Genomic DNA, 14747 nt, shown 5'->3' on the forward strand with positions numbered 1-14747 from the left:
GCCTTTATTTTAAAGTCGGCATCATATAACAATTATTTTAACCAGTAGATTGTATACCAATAATTAGGTGCATACCTAATCACAACTGTTTGTTACACACACACACACACACAAACAAAGAATCAACAGTAGCAAGAAATCTAACTTAGATTCACTCTAATAACCGTCCTATTATTGTTTGTTCGTTATCAACTAACTTGGTAGCCCTATCGATAAGCTACCTACGTGACTGGTGACTCATTCGCATTACAACCTACGTGCGTGCGCGCATAGTTGTGTTTCGAACAGCTTCGGTAGGTGTTCGATAGTTGGTGTGGAGAAAAAATATTCATTTGCAGAAATAACTGTTTTTACTTTGACATTATTTATTACTTTATGTACACAGAACACAGACAAAAATATATAGTTACTTTCCAATGAATATTATAAATGCACAAGTTTGTAAGAATCATCATTATCATCCTCCGAGCCTTCTTCCCTTTTTTTACAAGTTTGTAAGAATGGTCCACGTAAAAACGTCTGGATGGATTTTGATAAAATTATGCAGTAGTCTAGCTAGCTTATTATATACTAGCTTCTGCCCGCGACTTCGTACGCGGATAAAGTCCCTTATGCCAGCGACTACGGGGTGAGCAAAATCAAAGATCTGAACCGTCTGATATTGTATTTTAAGGGCCCGTTGACTTGAAAACAACGGAATACGCATAGCCATTAGAAACGTTCCATATATTTAATTTTTGTACTTCAACGGCAAAAGCACAGCAGACTAAACAAAACGCTGAGAACTGAACCGCAAAAGACGTGACCATAGGGATAAAAGTAGTGATTCTAATTAGTCCGCATTTAAGTTGTGTGTGGCAAAAATATTACACGTATTAATACGTTAAAAAAAACATTAAATGTTACTGAGATGACAAAGTCGTGATGACTTAGTGGAAGTCGTGGTGGTTTAGTGGGTAGAGAACCAATCTCTCAAGTATGAGCGTATGTCTTTGATTCCTGGTCTGGCAAGTACCTGCCAATGCAACTTTTCTAAGTTCGTATGTACTTTCTACGTATATTTTGGATACCAATGATCGTTATTTGGAGGGGATGTTAAACTGTAGGTTCCGGCTGTCATTGAACATTCTTGGCAGTCGTTATGGGTAGTCAGATGCCAGTAAGTCTGACCAGTTTTACCAAGGGGTATTGGGTTGAGCGGGTAACTGGGTTGTGGAGCTCAGATATGCAGTTGATCCTTGTAAAACACTGGTACTCAGTTACATCGTGACTGGAAGTCGACTCTAACATAATTGGGACAAAGGCTCTTGAGATAATAACGACAATAATAATGAGATATAAGCACCGCAGGACATCTGAGGCTGATGACGGGGAGTAGCGACCCCGGTGGGCTATATATACTGAGTTCTCCAGGGAGAGTATACTGTCCCCCATCTCCGGCCGGTCGGAGTGAACCATGACGGGGGTAGGTCTCACGCCTCTGGTTTGGCTTGGCCGTCCAGAGTGGAGTCGCTAGAGCAGGGTTAGTAGCCCTGCTCGGAGGATAGGTGCCTCGTGGTAAGTGACCCACAGGGAGCGCGTAATCTGCGTTTAAAATCCGCCGAGGTATCCTCACCATTATTTTAGGATTATGTAAAAGACGGACTAATTACTTTTTTTGATTCAACATACTACCTATTTCATAACATTCATTTCTATACATTTCAAGTGTAGTATTGCTCTTGAAGTTCCACATCAGGTGTTCCAGATCTTCGATGTATATACGTCAATAGAGAGTGCTTATCAGGTTGAACCACTTTTGCTAAAACGTCATATCTTTATATGCTATAGTCTAGCTGGGCTCCTGGCGTTCCGCATCAGGTGTTCTACATCTTCAATTTTTATAAGTCAACAGAGAGTGCTTATCAGATTGAACAACTTTTGCTAAAACGTCACACCTCTATATGCTATAGTCTAGCTGGGCCCCTGGAGTTCCACATCAGGTGTTTTAGATCTTCAATTTGTATAAGTCAATAGAAAGTGCTTATCAAATTGAACAACTTTTGCTAAAACGTCATACCTGTATATGGTACAGAGAAGCTGGGCTCTTGGGATTCCACATCAGGTGTTCCAGATCTTAAAATTTATTATCTCAGCTGAAAATGCTCATCATATGAAACAATTTTTGCCATGGCACCATATTTGTATCTCTTATAGTTTTGTTGGTCTGTTGGTGTTCTGCATCAGGTCTTCAAGTTTCGAAGATAAATTATAGCCTATATGTTGACCAGGCTTAATACTGATACAACAAAGAAAAAATCATTGAAATCCGTCCAGTAGTTCCGAAGATTAGCGTGTACAAACAAACAGACATACAGACATACAGACAAACAGACAGAATTTTTTTTTTGGATTTGTGCTCCATTACTGTTTCTAAACCCCACCCAATTATTATTTTTTTAATATATTCAATGTACAGACACAGTTTTTTTACAGATTTATTATATGTATAGATTTGAATAACACATAGGCTCTCTTTTGTCCACGTGCTGGAAGGACTTCTTAAACTATAGTTCGGCCATTCAGAGAATGCGTTCCTGACACGTCGCGATTGAACTGACGACGTAACTACATTCATTGATTATTGATATAATAATGTTGTTTTAATGCTCCTCAATTGTTAAAACGGTAAACAACCAGCAAAAATATTTTTATCGTAACTGCAACGCCATTGCAAAGTTACGTCGTCAGTTCAATCGCGACGTGTCAGGAACGCATTCTCTGAATGGCCGAACTATAGTAGTGAAATAATCTAATAATGCTCTATATCTTTGTTTGTTTGCTCTAAACGCACCTTGGAACCTACCCTATACCTAGGCTTATAATTCCTTCCATATTTACATTGCTTAAATATCTATTCCCTTTAGATAACAACCTATGTGTACATGTTTATCTATATACAACAATAACAAGTCGGCCGATGCACCGTTAGCTAAGCGAAGGACGGCAACCTGTTCTAGTGCATGTTTGTACACAGCGTGAGATAGGATGCAATGCTTACTATACTCTATCCACGGAAGCAAGAGCTAAAAGGTAAACAAAGAATGACACTTTTTCAAGATGGCGGTATAACCCGACCGATGACAAAATCACAGATACTGCGAACATTTTACACAAAAATGTGACGTTTTGTCATCGGTCGGGTTATACCGCCATCTTGAAAAAGTATCATTCTTTGTTTACCTTTTAGCTCTTGCTTCCGTGGATAGAGTATAATACTATAAATGGTGAAGTAACTCTATCTGTCGTATGAAAAAACATAGGCTATCTTATTTTTTCTCCGGGTGCGGGAGAATCGTGGTAGCCTAATAGGTAAAGAATCAGCCTCTTATGTATGAGTGTGTGGGTTCGATTCCAGGTCAGGCAAGTACCAATGCAACTTTTCTAAGTTTGTATGTACTTTCTAAGTATATCTGGGACACCAATGACTGTGTTTCGGATGACACGTTAAACTGTAGGTCCCGGCTTTCAATGATCTTCTTTGGCAGTCGTCGCGGGTGTCTAGAAAGTCTGACAACCAGTTTTACCAAGGGGGGCTTGCCCAAGTAACTGGATTGAGGAGGTTAGATGGGCAGGCGTTCCGTGTGGCTCACTGGTACTCAGCTGCATCTGGTTAGACTGGAAGTCGACTCCAACACTGTTGGGAAAAGGCTAGGCAGATGAGACCGATAAAAATAAATGGTTTAGTGATTATAAATACTTTGTAGGTATTTAATTATGTTTTTCCGTCTACAATTATTATTTTAATTAATTCTTGGTAATAAGCTATTGTTCTACTAACACGTTTTATAATTGAGATATGAAACTTAATTACTTTAGAAAAATAAAAACTGTACTACATCAGTCTTGCATCGCCATTAACAACATGTGCACTCATATTATGCACCTACGCTACGTAGTCCATCTATAGTCTTCCTAGGTATGAAACACTGAAGATTTTTATATAAAAGGTCCTGAGATTATCGCGATCAATGAAACATACAAACTTTTCACATTAGTTACCACATCATCAATCGTATCTATGTTCTAAAGAGGTCCTGCTTGTGATCTCTCTCCGTTGCTGTCAGATTGTCGTCCCATCGCGCTATGAGAGAGAAGGAATAGAGAGTGCACCTGTGTCCAAGCAAATGTGTGTGCACTATAATATGTCCTGCGCAGCTGCCTAATCTACTTGGAGGCCGGCCGCCGTACATAATAACCGGCCTGGTTTGCTATAAGTCAGCCTGACTTGTCGGAAAAAGGCGAAGGTAAAAAACATAAGTTACTAAAAAAATCCTTCTTTCTGATGGCTGTCTGCCCAAATCCGATAATTGGTGACCGATTTTTCGGAGGAGAAAAAGCAATAGTCCAACGCACATGTCCTACTAGAAATCAGCCCTATTATCTGTCTTATAAAAAGTCTGAAGTAATGTGTGGGCGGGGAGCCTTTGGCCTGCATCAGACTGACAGTCAACACATAGTAAGACCGCACCCCCATGCATGTCAGATTTCTTCACACTCCAAGAATTCTCTTCGATCATCGCCCGCTCTATAAATAAAGACTATTCTTGAGTCTGACGTCAGAATGAAAGTGATTGCACTTTACACGTGGCGAAATTGTTTGTTTCATTGACACTGGCAACGTGCTGCAACACTTAATATTAAAGTTTAAGGGGAGTGTAAAATCGATGTCAGTGGCGTGCACTTGGAGAGGCCTATGTCCAGCAGTGGACTGCGATAGGCTGATGATGATGATGATGATGAAGGGGAGTGTACTGACATCATCATCATCTTGCACCCCAATTCTATTTGGGAGCAGCCAGTTTTCTTCTTCCATACTCTATCTGCCGCCATCTCACAAGTACCATTCTTTCTAACCATGTCGACTTTCACACAGTCTATCCATCGATTCACATTGAAACTAAAGGAAAGTTCCACCAGATTGATTTAACAATTCATGAGATATACGGACCAGCCTGGTGGACGGCGAAGTCTTAGTAATGGGGTCCAATTTTACCTTTGGGTACGGAACCATTGAAAGTACCTATATATTACAAGCCATAACACTAGGAAGCGGTGAAAAAGAGAAATTTGTGGGGATGCTGTCCAATGTTTAAATTGACGTGAAAAAGCGTTTAATAAGCCCAATTTCAATAAATGACTTTGACTTTATATCTTACCTTCTGTCATCCAATGACCGAAGATTCTGGGCACCCCATCTCCAAAAAGGATACACTCATTACTCGAGAGACGAACAAACGACTGTCAGACAGTGACCGATTGCCGCCAATTGCGGTGTGTATGCCCAAATTAACGAGTCTACTGACCCGGTGACGAGACCTTGGTCACGTATGCCATGTAATCACTTCCAGTCAGAAATAAACGGATGTTTATTAGCGAGAAAGTCGACTTTTTGCAAAATCGACTAATAAACGACGAAATCGGTCCACCCGTTTGAAATGAAACACTAGGAATGCCTTCCTTTCTCTTACTGGCATCAGTATCAACAGCCTGTTAATTTTTAACTGGTTCTATAGTAGATTTCTAATGATCTTTCCTTCACCATTTATGATGTTTCATGTGAGCCCGAGCCCCGAGCCTTTTCACAACTATGTTGGCGTCGGCTTCCAATCTAGCCAGATACAGTTGAGTACCAGTGTGCCACTTGGTGCGACTGCTCATCTGATATCCTCACTTAAGTAATCTGGGCAACCATTTGAGTTCAAAGTCAAATCATTTTATTTCATTTAGGCCTTTGCAAGAACGTCAAAAATATAAGTTTGATTCTAGTTGCTCTTTTCAAAAGTAGCTCGATTCATCCTTGAGGACACTGGTACTTGACTGCATCCAGTTAGACTGGAAGCCGACCGCAACGTAGTTGGGAAAAGTCTAGGCAGATGAGATGATTATGTTACACTGCAGTACGTGATAAAATAAACGAGTTAATAGCCAGGACGAGTTGTCAATCACGTACTCTCAGCTGCCTACGTTTCTTAGTGAACGTAGGTCAAGACTTCAAGTAATTGTTCGAAGAGTCTTGTTGATTTGAAAGACGGCCATTTTGCAGGGATTTTCGAAATTTTCCTACACTGAGTCACTTTGAATGTCATGAAACTCGGACAGAATTTATGAGACTACTAAACCGACAAGTACTAAAAAGACAAGACATTTAGTGATTTTGGAAAAGTAAATATAAATAGAACGTCTTCTTCCTTAGTATTTTCATGAGGTTGTCTACCTCTTGGGCTCAGTTTATCTTCCTAATTGACTGTTTTAGTAACTTCTACTTTCTTTTGGTACTTTCTTTTTTTAAAGGAGATTGGGCAAGAATGTATGAAGTTTGGTCCAAATGTCCACCACGAACGAGACCTATATAATTAAATAGTCCACTTAATTTAGAGTAACTTTTACTAAGAAAGTAAAAAAAAAAACAATGCCAAAAAAAGTTATAGCCAAAAATGTATTCTTAATTTTCGGTACTTTTTAGGGTTCCGTAGCCAAAATGGCAAAAACGGAACCCTTATAGTTTCGTCATGTCCGTCTGTCCGTCTGTCCGTCTGTCCGTCTGTCACAGCCGATTTACTCGGAAACTATAAGTACTACAGTGATGAAATTTGATGGGAATATGTGTTGTATGAACCGCTACAAAAATATGACACTAAATAGTAAAAAAAAGAATTGGGGGTGGGGCCCCCCATACATGTAACTGAGGGATGAAATTTTTTTTTTCGATGTACATACCCGTGTGGGGTATCAATGGAAAGGTCTTTTAAAATGATATAAAGTTTTCTAAAAAACATTTTTCTTAAAGTGAACGGTTTTTGAGATATCAGCTCTCAAAGTCGTAAAAAGTATGTCCCCCCCCCCTCTATTTTTATAACTACGGGGTATAAAATTCTAAAAAAAATAGAGGTGATGCATGCTAATTAACTCTTTCAACGATTTTTGGTTTGATCAAAGTATCTCTTATAGTTTTTGAGATAGGTTGATTTAACTGTAATTTACGGGACCCTTCGTGCACGAGTCCGACTCGCACTTGGCCGGTTTTTGTATGTTATCATTATTATTTTTTGTTTTATTCCACTTCCATTTCCGCACTTTATCTAAAACTAAGATGAGTAAGACACATTTGCATATAAACAACCCATATTTTTTGCCCGATGGATGTACGAATCGCTAACCAATTTAGGCGCCAGAAGCGCCGGCGAAGGCGAAGTGCTTGAATATACTCAGCGGTGCCTGGATCTAAGAAAGTTCGATGTAACTGGTGGTGTCTTCTCTCTAATAATGAACAATTCTATTTTGTCAGAAGTTACAGAAAGTACGAAAATCGAACATCACGAAAAGTAATTGAAAAAATGAAATTGAAAAAATCTATAAAATGTTTTATTTGATTTTGCTATAACTTTTTTCTGGCATTATATTTTTTTTTACTTTCATAACAAAAAATGTTCTATATTTAACGGGCTATCTAGCCATATAGGACTCGTTCGTGGTGGACATTTGGACCGGAATCGCCCATTGTCCTTTAATATATATATAAATTAAAATCTTTATTTCAGACATTTTGTCCATAGCTTTTTACACAAAAAACGTTAGTAGTTTTGATAGATTAAGATCAAAAATGTAAAATTGGTGCACCTAGTAAAGAATATCTACTTTTCATGTTCATCATCTTTCACAGCAGTGGTTACAACAGTTACAATAGCACGTGTGAGTCCGTCAGGAGGGTGTCAGAGTGTTGTCAAACTCTGACACAAGCGCGATACCGAGTCAACCTGCTACACACATTATCAGAATCAGAGACTTACTCAGCTCCTATAATAATTTCAGTATTACGAACATCACATAAAACGCCTTATACATTAACCATAATAATCTATTTACTGCTTCCTCATATAATAAAATGGTTGCATCAACAGAGCCATTGAATTGTAAACATATTGCAAGATCGCTAAATTTAGAATCGCAGATTACTACTTTTCTTATCTAGTGGTTTGTAAAGAACAAACACCTATTGGTGAAATCGTAAATAACAGATGCAAGTTTAGGTTTGAGAAAAACCATCGACGAAATGGGTGATTGAAGTTACAGAGATTTTTGCTATTAATATTAAAATGTCAGACAGGACAGAAACTCGAGAAGTTTCAAAGCTCTGAAAAGTTCTATTACGCACTTCATGGCCGCTTCTAAATATGTACTGAATTAATATTAACTACTTCAAGTACCTATGTTACTCAGGAAGAGTGTAGCTTACCCACAGTGAAAGATTTTTTCAAATCGGTAGGTAGTGTTGGAGCCAAATAAAAATGCTCTTTCTTAATATTGTAGATGACTTGCAGTTCAAACGATACCTTTGTCTTATTCTCTCTATCTCAAATATTTCTTTCTTCTGGATGTCCTTTTCATACGCTCCTATTAGAATCTGTTCATCCTGCATTATTATCATCATTGAACATTCAAGTTCATATCACGCTAACAGTAACAACATTCAATCATATTTAAAGGGCAATAAATTCGTCTATACCAAACACGCATTAACATTATCTTCTAAATAGTCACTGCACTATCTTTCACACATGATATTTTTGTTTTCCCAACGTCAGATTCTACGTCAAAGCCAGACATAATTTTCCGTAAAACCAACCTTCTGTGACTATCTTTTGTGCGATAGCCGACGACGTGCTCACGCGCATTGCCGCTTTGTTTACTCGCTAGTCCACGCGTTCTCAATTTGAAAATTTTATATCAGTTACGCTCAGACCGTCGAGTAGGACGGTCGTCCCGCACGGTGTTAACAGTGCTCTTTTACGCAGTTGATATTTCTTAGTGTTGTTTTTTATTTTGGATTATTATTTCTTTTGTTTGTTTGTGTGTGTGTTGTGTTTAATTGTGTTGTTACAATGGCTATGGAGCCGCTGACTACGGTGCCTGTGGATGAGTTAGGTAAATATTCCTTTTGTTTACGTTTTGAGATTGTTGACTTGTATTGAAATTGAAAGTTGGTGCAATACTTTGGCTCTCGTGTTTAAATTTTTATTCTACTTGGATGGTCTCCAATTTTGTTTGATTGATTTAATCATTGTTTACACTGTGTCGATGCTTATGTACTTGCCACACGTGGATTTCTTTTTGCTAGTACTTTCTTAGTTGTGTGTTTAAAAATATTTTTGTACCGGTTTTTCTTGATTGGATTCCGTCGGTTATTTTTATGGATTAACATGTGGGTTATTAAATTGAGTTGATTGATCATAAAAGTAAAGCAAGGCTTAGCACGGTTCCTTGAATGGGTGAACGAGTGAACATCTTGTCATGACGAGTTCCTACGTGCTTCGGTAGGTTAAAGAGCCGGGACCCATTAATTTATAATGGGTCCCGGCTCTTTCATTTGAACATCTTTGGCAGTCATTACGCATAGTCAAAAGCCACAAAATTGACAACCAAAGTTATCAAGGAATGTAGGATTGAGGAGTTTAGACAGACAATCGCTCCTTCTAAACAGTGGTACTCAGCTACGTCCAGTTAGACTGGAAGTCGACCCCAACATACCTACTTAGGAAAAGGCTAGGCAGATGATGAGTTAGTTGCAAATCATTTCTTAGTTTCAGATTTTTACCAAGTCAATTATTATTAATACTTCTATACTTGCAGCTGTTATCGTTAATTAACATATAATTGAATAGTTTCATTTCAAACATATAATACACCGTCAAATTATCGTGTGTTCGACAGAAATAGAATGTTTCATCTCTTATCGGACTCGTTTTAAATGTCACAACAGAAATATGACCGGACATCGTAGGATAGATGATGAGTTTGTTTTTGTAGAAAGACTTGTTAACGAGCTTTTAATTAAAGTCTAGTATGTTCTGGTTCTTAAGTATATCTTGGACAACAATGGCTGATAAAAAGGTGAAGGAAAACATCTTGAGGGAACCTGGACTATAAATTGAGCAAGCGTTGTGATTAATGCTCAATCCTTCTCCGTGTGAGAGGAGGCCGCAGCCCAGCAGTGGGACGATAAAAAGGCTGTAACAGTAACACAGGTTCTGGTTCTTAAGTAAATTGCTGAATTTCTATGTCGATGAAATGTTAGGTTTTTAATATAATTGGGAGCTTACCGCAACATTGTTGGGTAAAGACTTGGCTGACCACTGAAATGTATGTAGTTCGAGATGATCAGATGTGTACTTAGGACATTATCCGGCTAGCTATAATACAGAAAATATAAGGGAAAAGTCTAGGCAGATGAGCGGAGAGGAGATATGAGATCCTGAATTTGAACATGGTGGTCAAATCTATTGTTTTTTTGACGTGAACATATTTAGCTTAGTTGTAAGAGTTAAGAAGTACCTATTTTAGAAACTAGCTCTATGTCTCCCGGGGACAGTATAGCTTTCCAATAATAATGATTTTTAAAAAACTGCTCATCCGAATTGAGGACCCTGCCTTTCTCATATCAGTCAAAAACAATCCTCTTTCCACTAAAACAGGTATTTCCACAAATACATATATAAAAATGTACGTACACTACGTTATCTGCGCCCGCGCACTAGTAAATAAAATGAAAGGCGCCTTTGTTTACATTTCGCTCTGGTCTGCTGGTTTGTAGCTGTCAAGGTAACTGCAGTCACGATTACATTTGATATGCTTATTTTTAGGAAGTATATGGTGGTTACTGTGAAATTGTTGGGGTTCCTATAAAAAATAAAAGTTAAGTTACAGCCTTTTTATCGTCCCACTGCTGGGCTTTAGCCTCCTCTCACACGGAAAAGGGTTGGGCGTTAATCACCACGCTTGCTCAATGCGATAATATTTTTAAACAATCTTGCACCTGATCTCTCTTCGGTAGTGTCGGATTGTTGTCCCATCGCGCTATGAGAGTGAAGGAATAGTGAGAGCACCTGTGTCTAAGAAAATACTTGTGCACTATAATATGTCTTGCGCAGCTGGCTGATCTCTTTATATAAGAGCAACAGCCGTGGCCGAAATCAGTCTTGCAAGTATTATTTATAACTAGCTTTCGCCAGCGGCTTCGCCCGCGTGGTGTGTTGATAAAAAGTAGCCTATGTGTTAATCCAGGGTATCACCTATCTACATACCAAATTTCAATCAAATCGGTCCAGCCGTTTTTGCGTGATTGAATAACAAACATACATCCATACATTCTCACAAACTTTCACATTTATAATATAAGTAGGATAAAAAACTAAAAGTGATTGAAATACAAAACTACTTAGAAAAAGCAGAAACAAGTTGAAAAATCACACTTGCTTATCCAGTTTAGAAATCTCTTACTGTGGTTGTACAATTCGTTCCTGCCTTTTCAGTTCCCATCATCTCCCGCGCCTTATCACAACTATGTTGGGGTCGGCTTCCAGTCTAACCGGGTGCAGCTGAGTACCAGTGCGCCACAAGGAGCGACTGCCTATCTGTTCAACTCAGTTACCAGTGCAGCCTAAAAGCCTTGGAAAGACTTATTGTCGCTGGCTTCTCTGGGTAGCAAGAATGCCAAAGATGTTTAAATGACAGTCTACTAATTTAACGTGAATTATTATTATTATGCTGCTCAGTGGTTTACTATTGAATTAACAGACAATGATTAGTCCAATCATAGTCAAATATAAATCACAATTATCTCTCTACATATGTTTATAAACACATATCTGTCTCTCTTGTTTTGATAATTTCATCTGTCTCTCAAACAGAGCCAATGAACTTAATTATAAACAATTAATTTTCTAATTGAACACATTCATTCAGTTGCCAACTGTTTTGTTTAGTTCCGTATTTCGAAGAGCAATAGAAACTGTAGGTCCCGGCTGTCATTAAGCATCCTTGGCATTCGTTACGGGTAGTCAGGAGCCGGTAAGACCGAGCCGATAGGGCCGAGTATGAGGGCGCGGGTTCGATTCCAGATCAGGCAAGTACCAATGCAATTTTACTAAGTTTGTATGTACTTTCTAAGTATATCTTAGACACCATTGGCTGTGTTTCGGATGGCACGTTAAACTGTAGGTTCTGTCATTGAACATCTTTGGCAGTCGTTACGGGTAGTCAGAAGCTAGTAAGTCTGACAACCAGTCAGACCAAGGGTTATTAGGTTGCCTAGGTAACTGGGTTGAGGAGGTCAGATAGGCCGTCGCTCCATGTCGCATACCGGTACTCAGCTGCATCCCGTTAGACTGGACGCCGACCCCAACAGTTGGGAAAAAGGCTCGGAGGACGAAAATGATGAGGAGCCGGTAAGACTGACAACCTGTCTTCGAAGGGAATCAGGTTGCCAAGGTAACTGAGTTGAAAAGAAGAGATACTCAGTTGCATCCCGTCAGACTGGAAGCCGACCCCAACAAGTTGAGAAAAGACTACACCTTAAAGCAACACGGGGATCCCTATGTTGTACGGAAGGGCTAGACAGATAATAATTAATTAATTAATGATCGTTACACTATTATTAGAATACTCAAAGGAATGAAGAAGGTTTTTTCCTAGCCTAGACATCGCCTAAAATGTAGAGGATGTACTATTTAATATGCTAAACGAGTATCAGATCAATAGACGGAAATGGCTAAATGATGCATTTGAAATGAGATAGACATTCCGTTGGTTTAGCCGTGCTTAAAATGTTGCCTGGATTATTTTATTAAAACTATAACGTGGCTATCCCTTGAATCTTAAGAAACACAACGCATATAGGTTAGAGAAAACTGCGGTTTAAGATATGCCTTGATTAACATTGATAGGATTAAAAAAATATTTTAACTGCATGCCTGAGTAAGCAGTTGGTAGTTGATTGAGCTAATTATCTTCTTTTTAACACGAAACGAAACTTAAACCTTTAAAAGCAATGAAAAGTAAAAAATATATTTTTTGTCTTACATCGCACTAGAAGTCATTAAATCTTACGGGTATTATTTGAAGTTATTTGATATCATGTTACTTTTCGGTTCGGTGATATTCGTAAATTAATCCACAGCTAAAAAATATCTTCATTACTAAAGCGAACTTGGATTTACACTCTAAACTGAACAATAACGAAGTAACCAACTTTAACTCACAAACTTTCATTTTTTTTTATTACCTTACCCCTATATTTTACTGTCTCCAACAGACAGATATCTTGACCATTTATTGTCAGAGTGACATTTAACGGTTCCAGACTAGACTGTGCATATAACTGTATATAAGTACATACATACAAGTTAGTTAAACCCACGGAGGAAGGAAATATAGCGGAGATGCCATAAGGCAGGTAGGTCAGGCGCCTTCTTGTAGCTCAAGCAACGTGTCGTAGGCGTGATCAGTTACTAGAACTAACGAGGCGTTCGGGTTCCTTTATTTATTTGGCTTTATTGATTAAAAAAATAATGGGCAGGTTCTCAAGAAAGCTCCTTGTAAAACACTGGTACTCAGCTGCATCCCGGTTAGACTGGCTAGAAAAGGCTCGGAGGATGATGGTTCAAAAGAAAGCGTATTAGGGCAGAGCTAGTAACGTTCCTCGTCCCCCGAACACCCGCTTTTAGGCTCATCACTTTCATAATTTTACGAGCCTTTTCCTAACAATGTTGGGGTCGGCTTCCAGTCTAACCGTATACAGCTGAGTACCAGTGTTTTACAAGGAGCGACTGCCTATCTGACCTCCTCAACCTAGTTACAACCCGATAGGTAAGACTGGTGCATTACTTTCTTAGCAGATGTTGCGTTATGACATCTCTGCTAGTCATTTTGTTTTCCGTGCACCAGACAAATAAAATAGCCCTGACTTTGAAAGTTCAATGCACTTACCTATCAACGTCTGGAGTTGTCAAGATAAGAAGTAATAACGTATCTCTCATTGTGTATTGCGAAATAGTATGCAAAAATTATTCATTGAACAAAACAATTTTGTTTTTAAATAAAACTACTTTTACGGATTTTATCGCGGTTATATTATATTATTTAATCCCGACGTTTCGGATCCTTTACAGCATCCATGATCACGGGCAGACTGGAGGGCCATGGATGCTAAATTTAAATGAAAGTTTTATTTAAATGTCTAATATTCGCGTAAGTGTCAGAAATCAATTTTGTTTTTGTTTATATATTTTTTTATCATTGCCAAAGAGTTTTTAAGAGACTTTTATCTGGTTACCACGTTGTTGAAGACATCAATAATTCAGTTGATGTGCTCTATAATCTTGTTACCCTTTTCGTAGGAAATCATCAAATGACTCCTCCCGCTGTGTGTGCAGCGCTCGGGAGTGTCAGACTCTTACTGACTAAACCCCGCCATGTTCCTTCCTTAAGCCCTTTATGTACCAGCGCCGCGGTAATGAGCGCGAACAATCCAGTAGCCCCGGCAGGATTTGTTGTTATTCTGGGTTAGACTGAAAGATGTTTTGAATAGATTTCTCCAAAAATTGGTTCAAAACAAAAGATGTCTACCTACTTGATGTCGCGAGTCCACAGCTAGCATGTGTCCGCACGGCGGTTGCAGTGTCGCGGACATGTTAGTAATGTTCGCGCACAATGTGTTACTGTTTGCTACAGCGAGTACAACACGAGGTACATTCGCTTTGATACATTGATATATTTTTGTACAAAATTGTAGTTTTTCACACATTATGGAAATGAAGAAAAATATATATTCCAGAAATATGCAAAGTTTTGGTATTCATACGCTTATGACTCAGCTGTCTTGCACATTCAGACAAAAATATCATTTTCTTTGTTTGTTTGTATGTGTGTAG

General features: G+C 38.6%; 1 protein-coding gene across 3 annotated transcripts in view; it reads left to right on the forward strand.

The window, feature by feature from the left end:
- The window catches only part of LOC124644451 (BCL2/adenovirus E1B 19 kDa protein-interacting protein 3), a 61528-nt gene that overhangs the window by 25384 nt on the left and 21397 nt on the right, over window positions 1–14747 (forward strand). The window contains exon 1 of one of the 3 annotated variants that reach the window (XM_047183805.1): window positions 8758–8964. The exons of the other annotated variants lie outside the window; for them this stretch is intronic. Coding sequence (XP_047039761.1) covers window positions 8922–8964 — 43 coding nt within the window. The 5' untranslated portion in view covers window positions 8758–8921. Of the gene's footprint in view, window positions 1–8757; window positions 8965–14747 lie in introns of those variants that run through there. 3 annotated transcript variants of the gene reach the window in all.

Source organism: Helicoverpa zea, chromosome 30, assembly GCF_022581195.2.
Source record: "Helicoverpa zea isolate HzStark_Cry1AcR chromosome 30, ilHelZeax1.1, whole genome shotgun sequence".
NCBI lineage: Eukaryota > Metazoa > Arthropoda > Insecta > Lepidoptera > Noctuidae > Helicoverpa > Helicoverpa zea.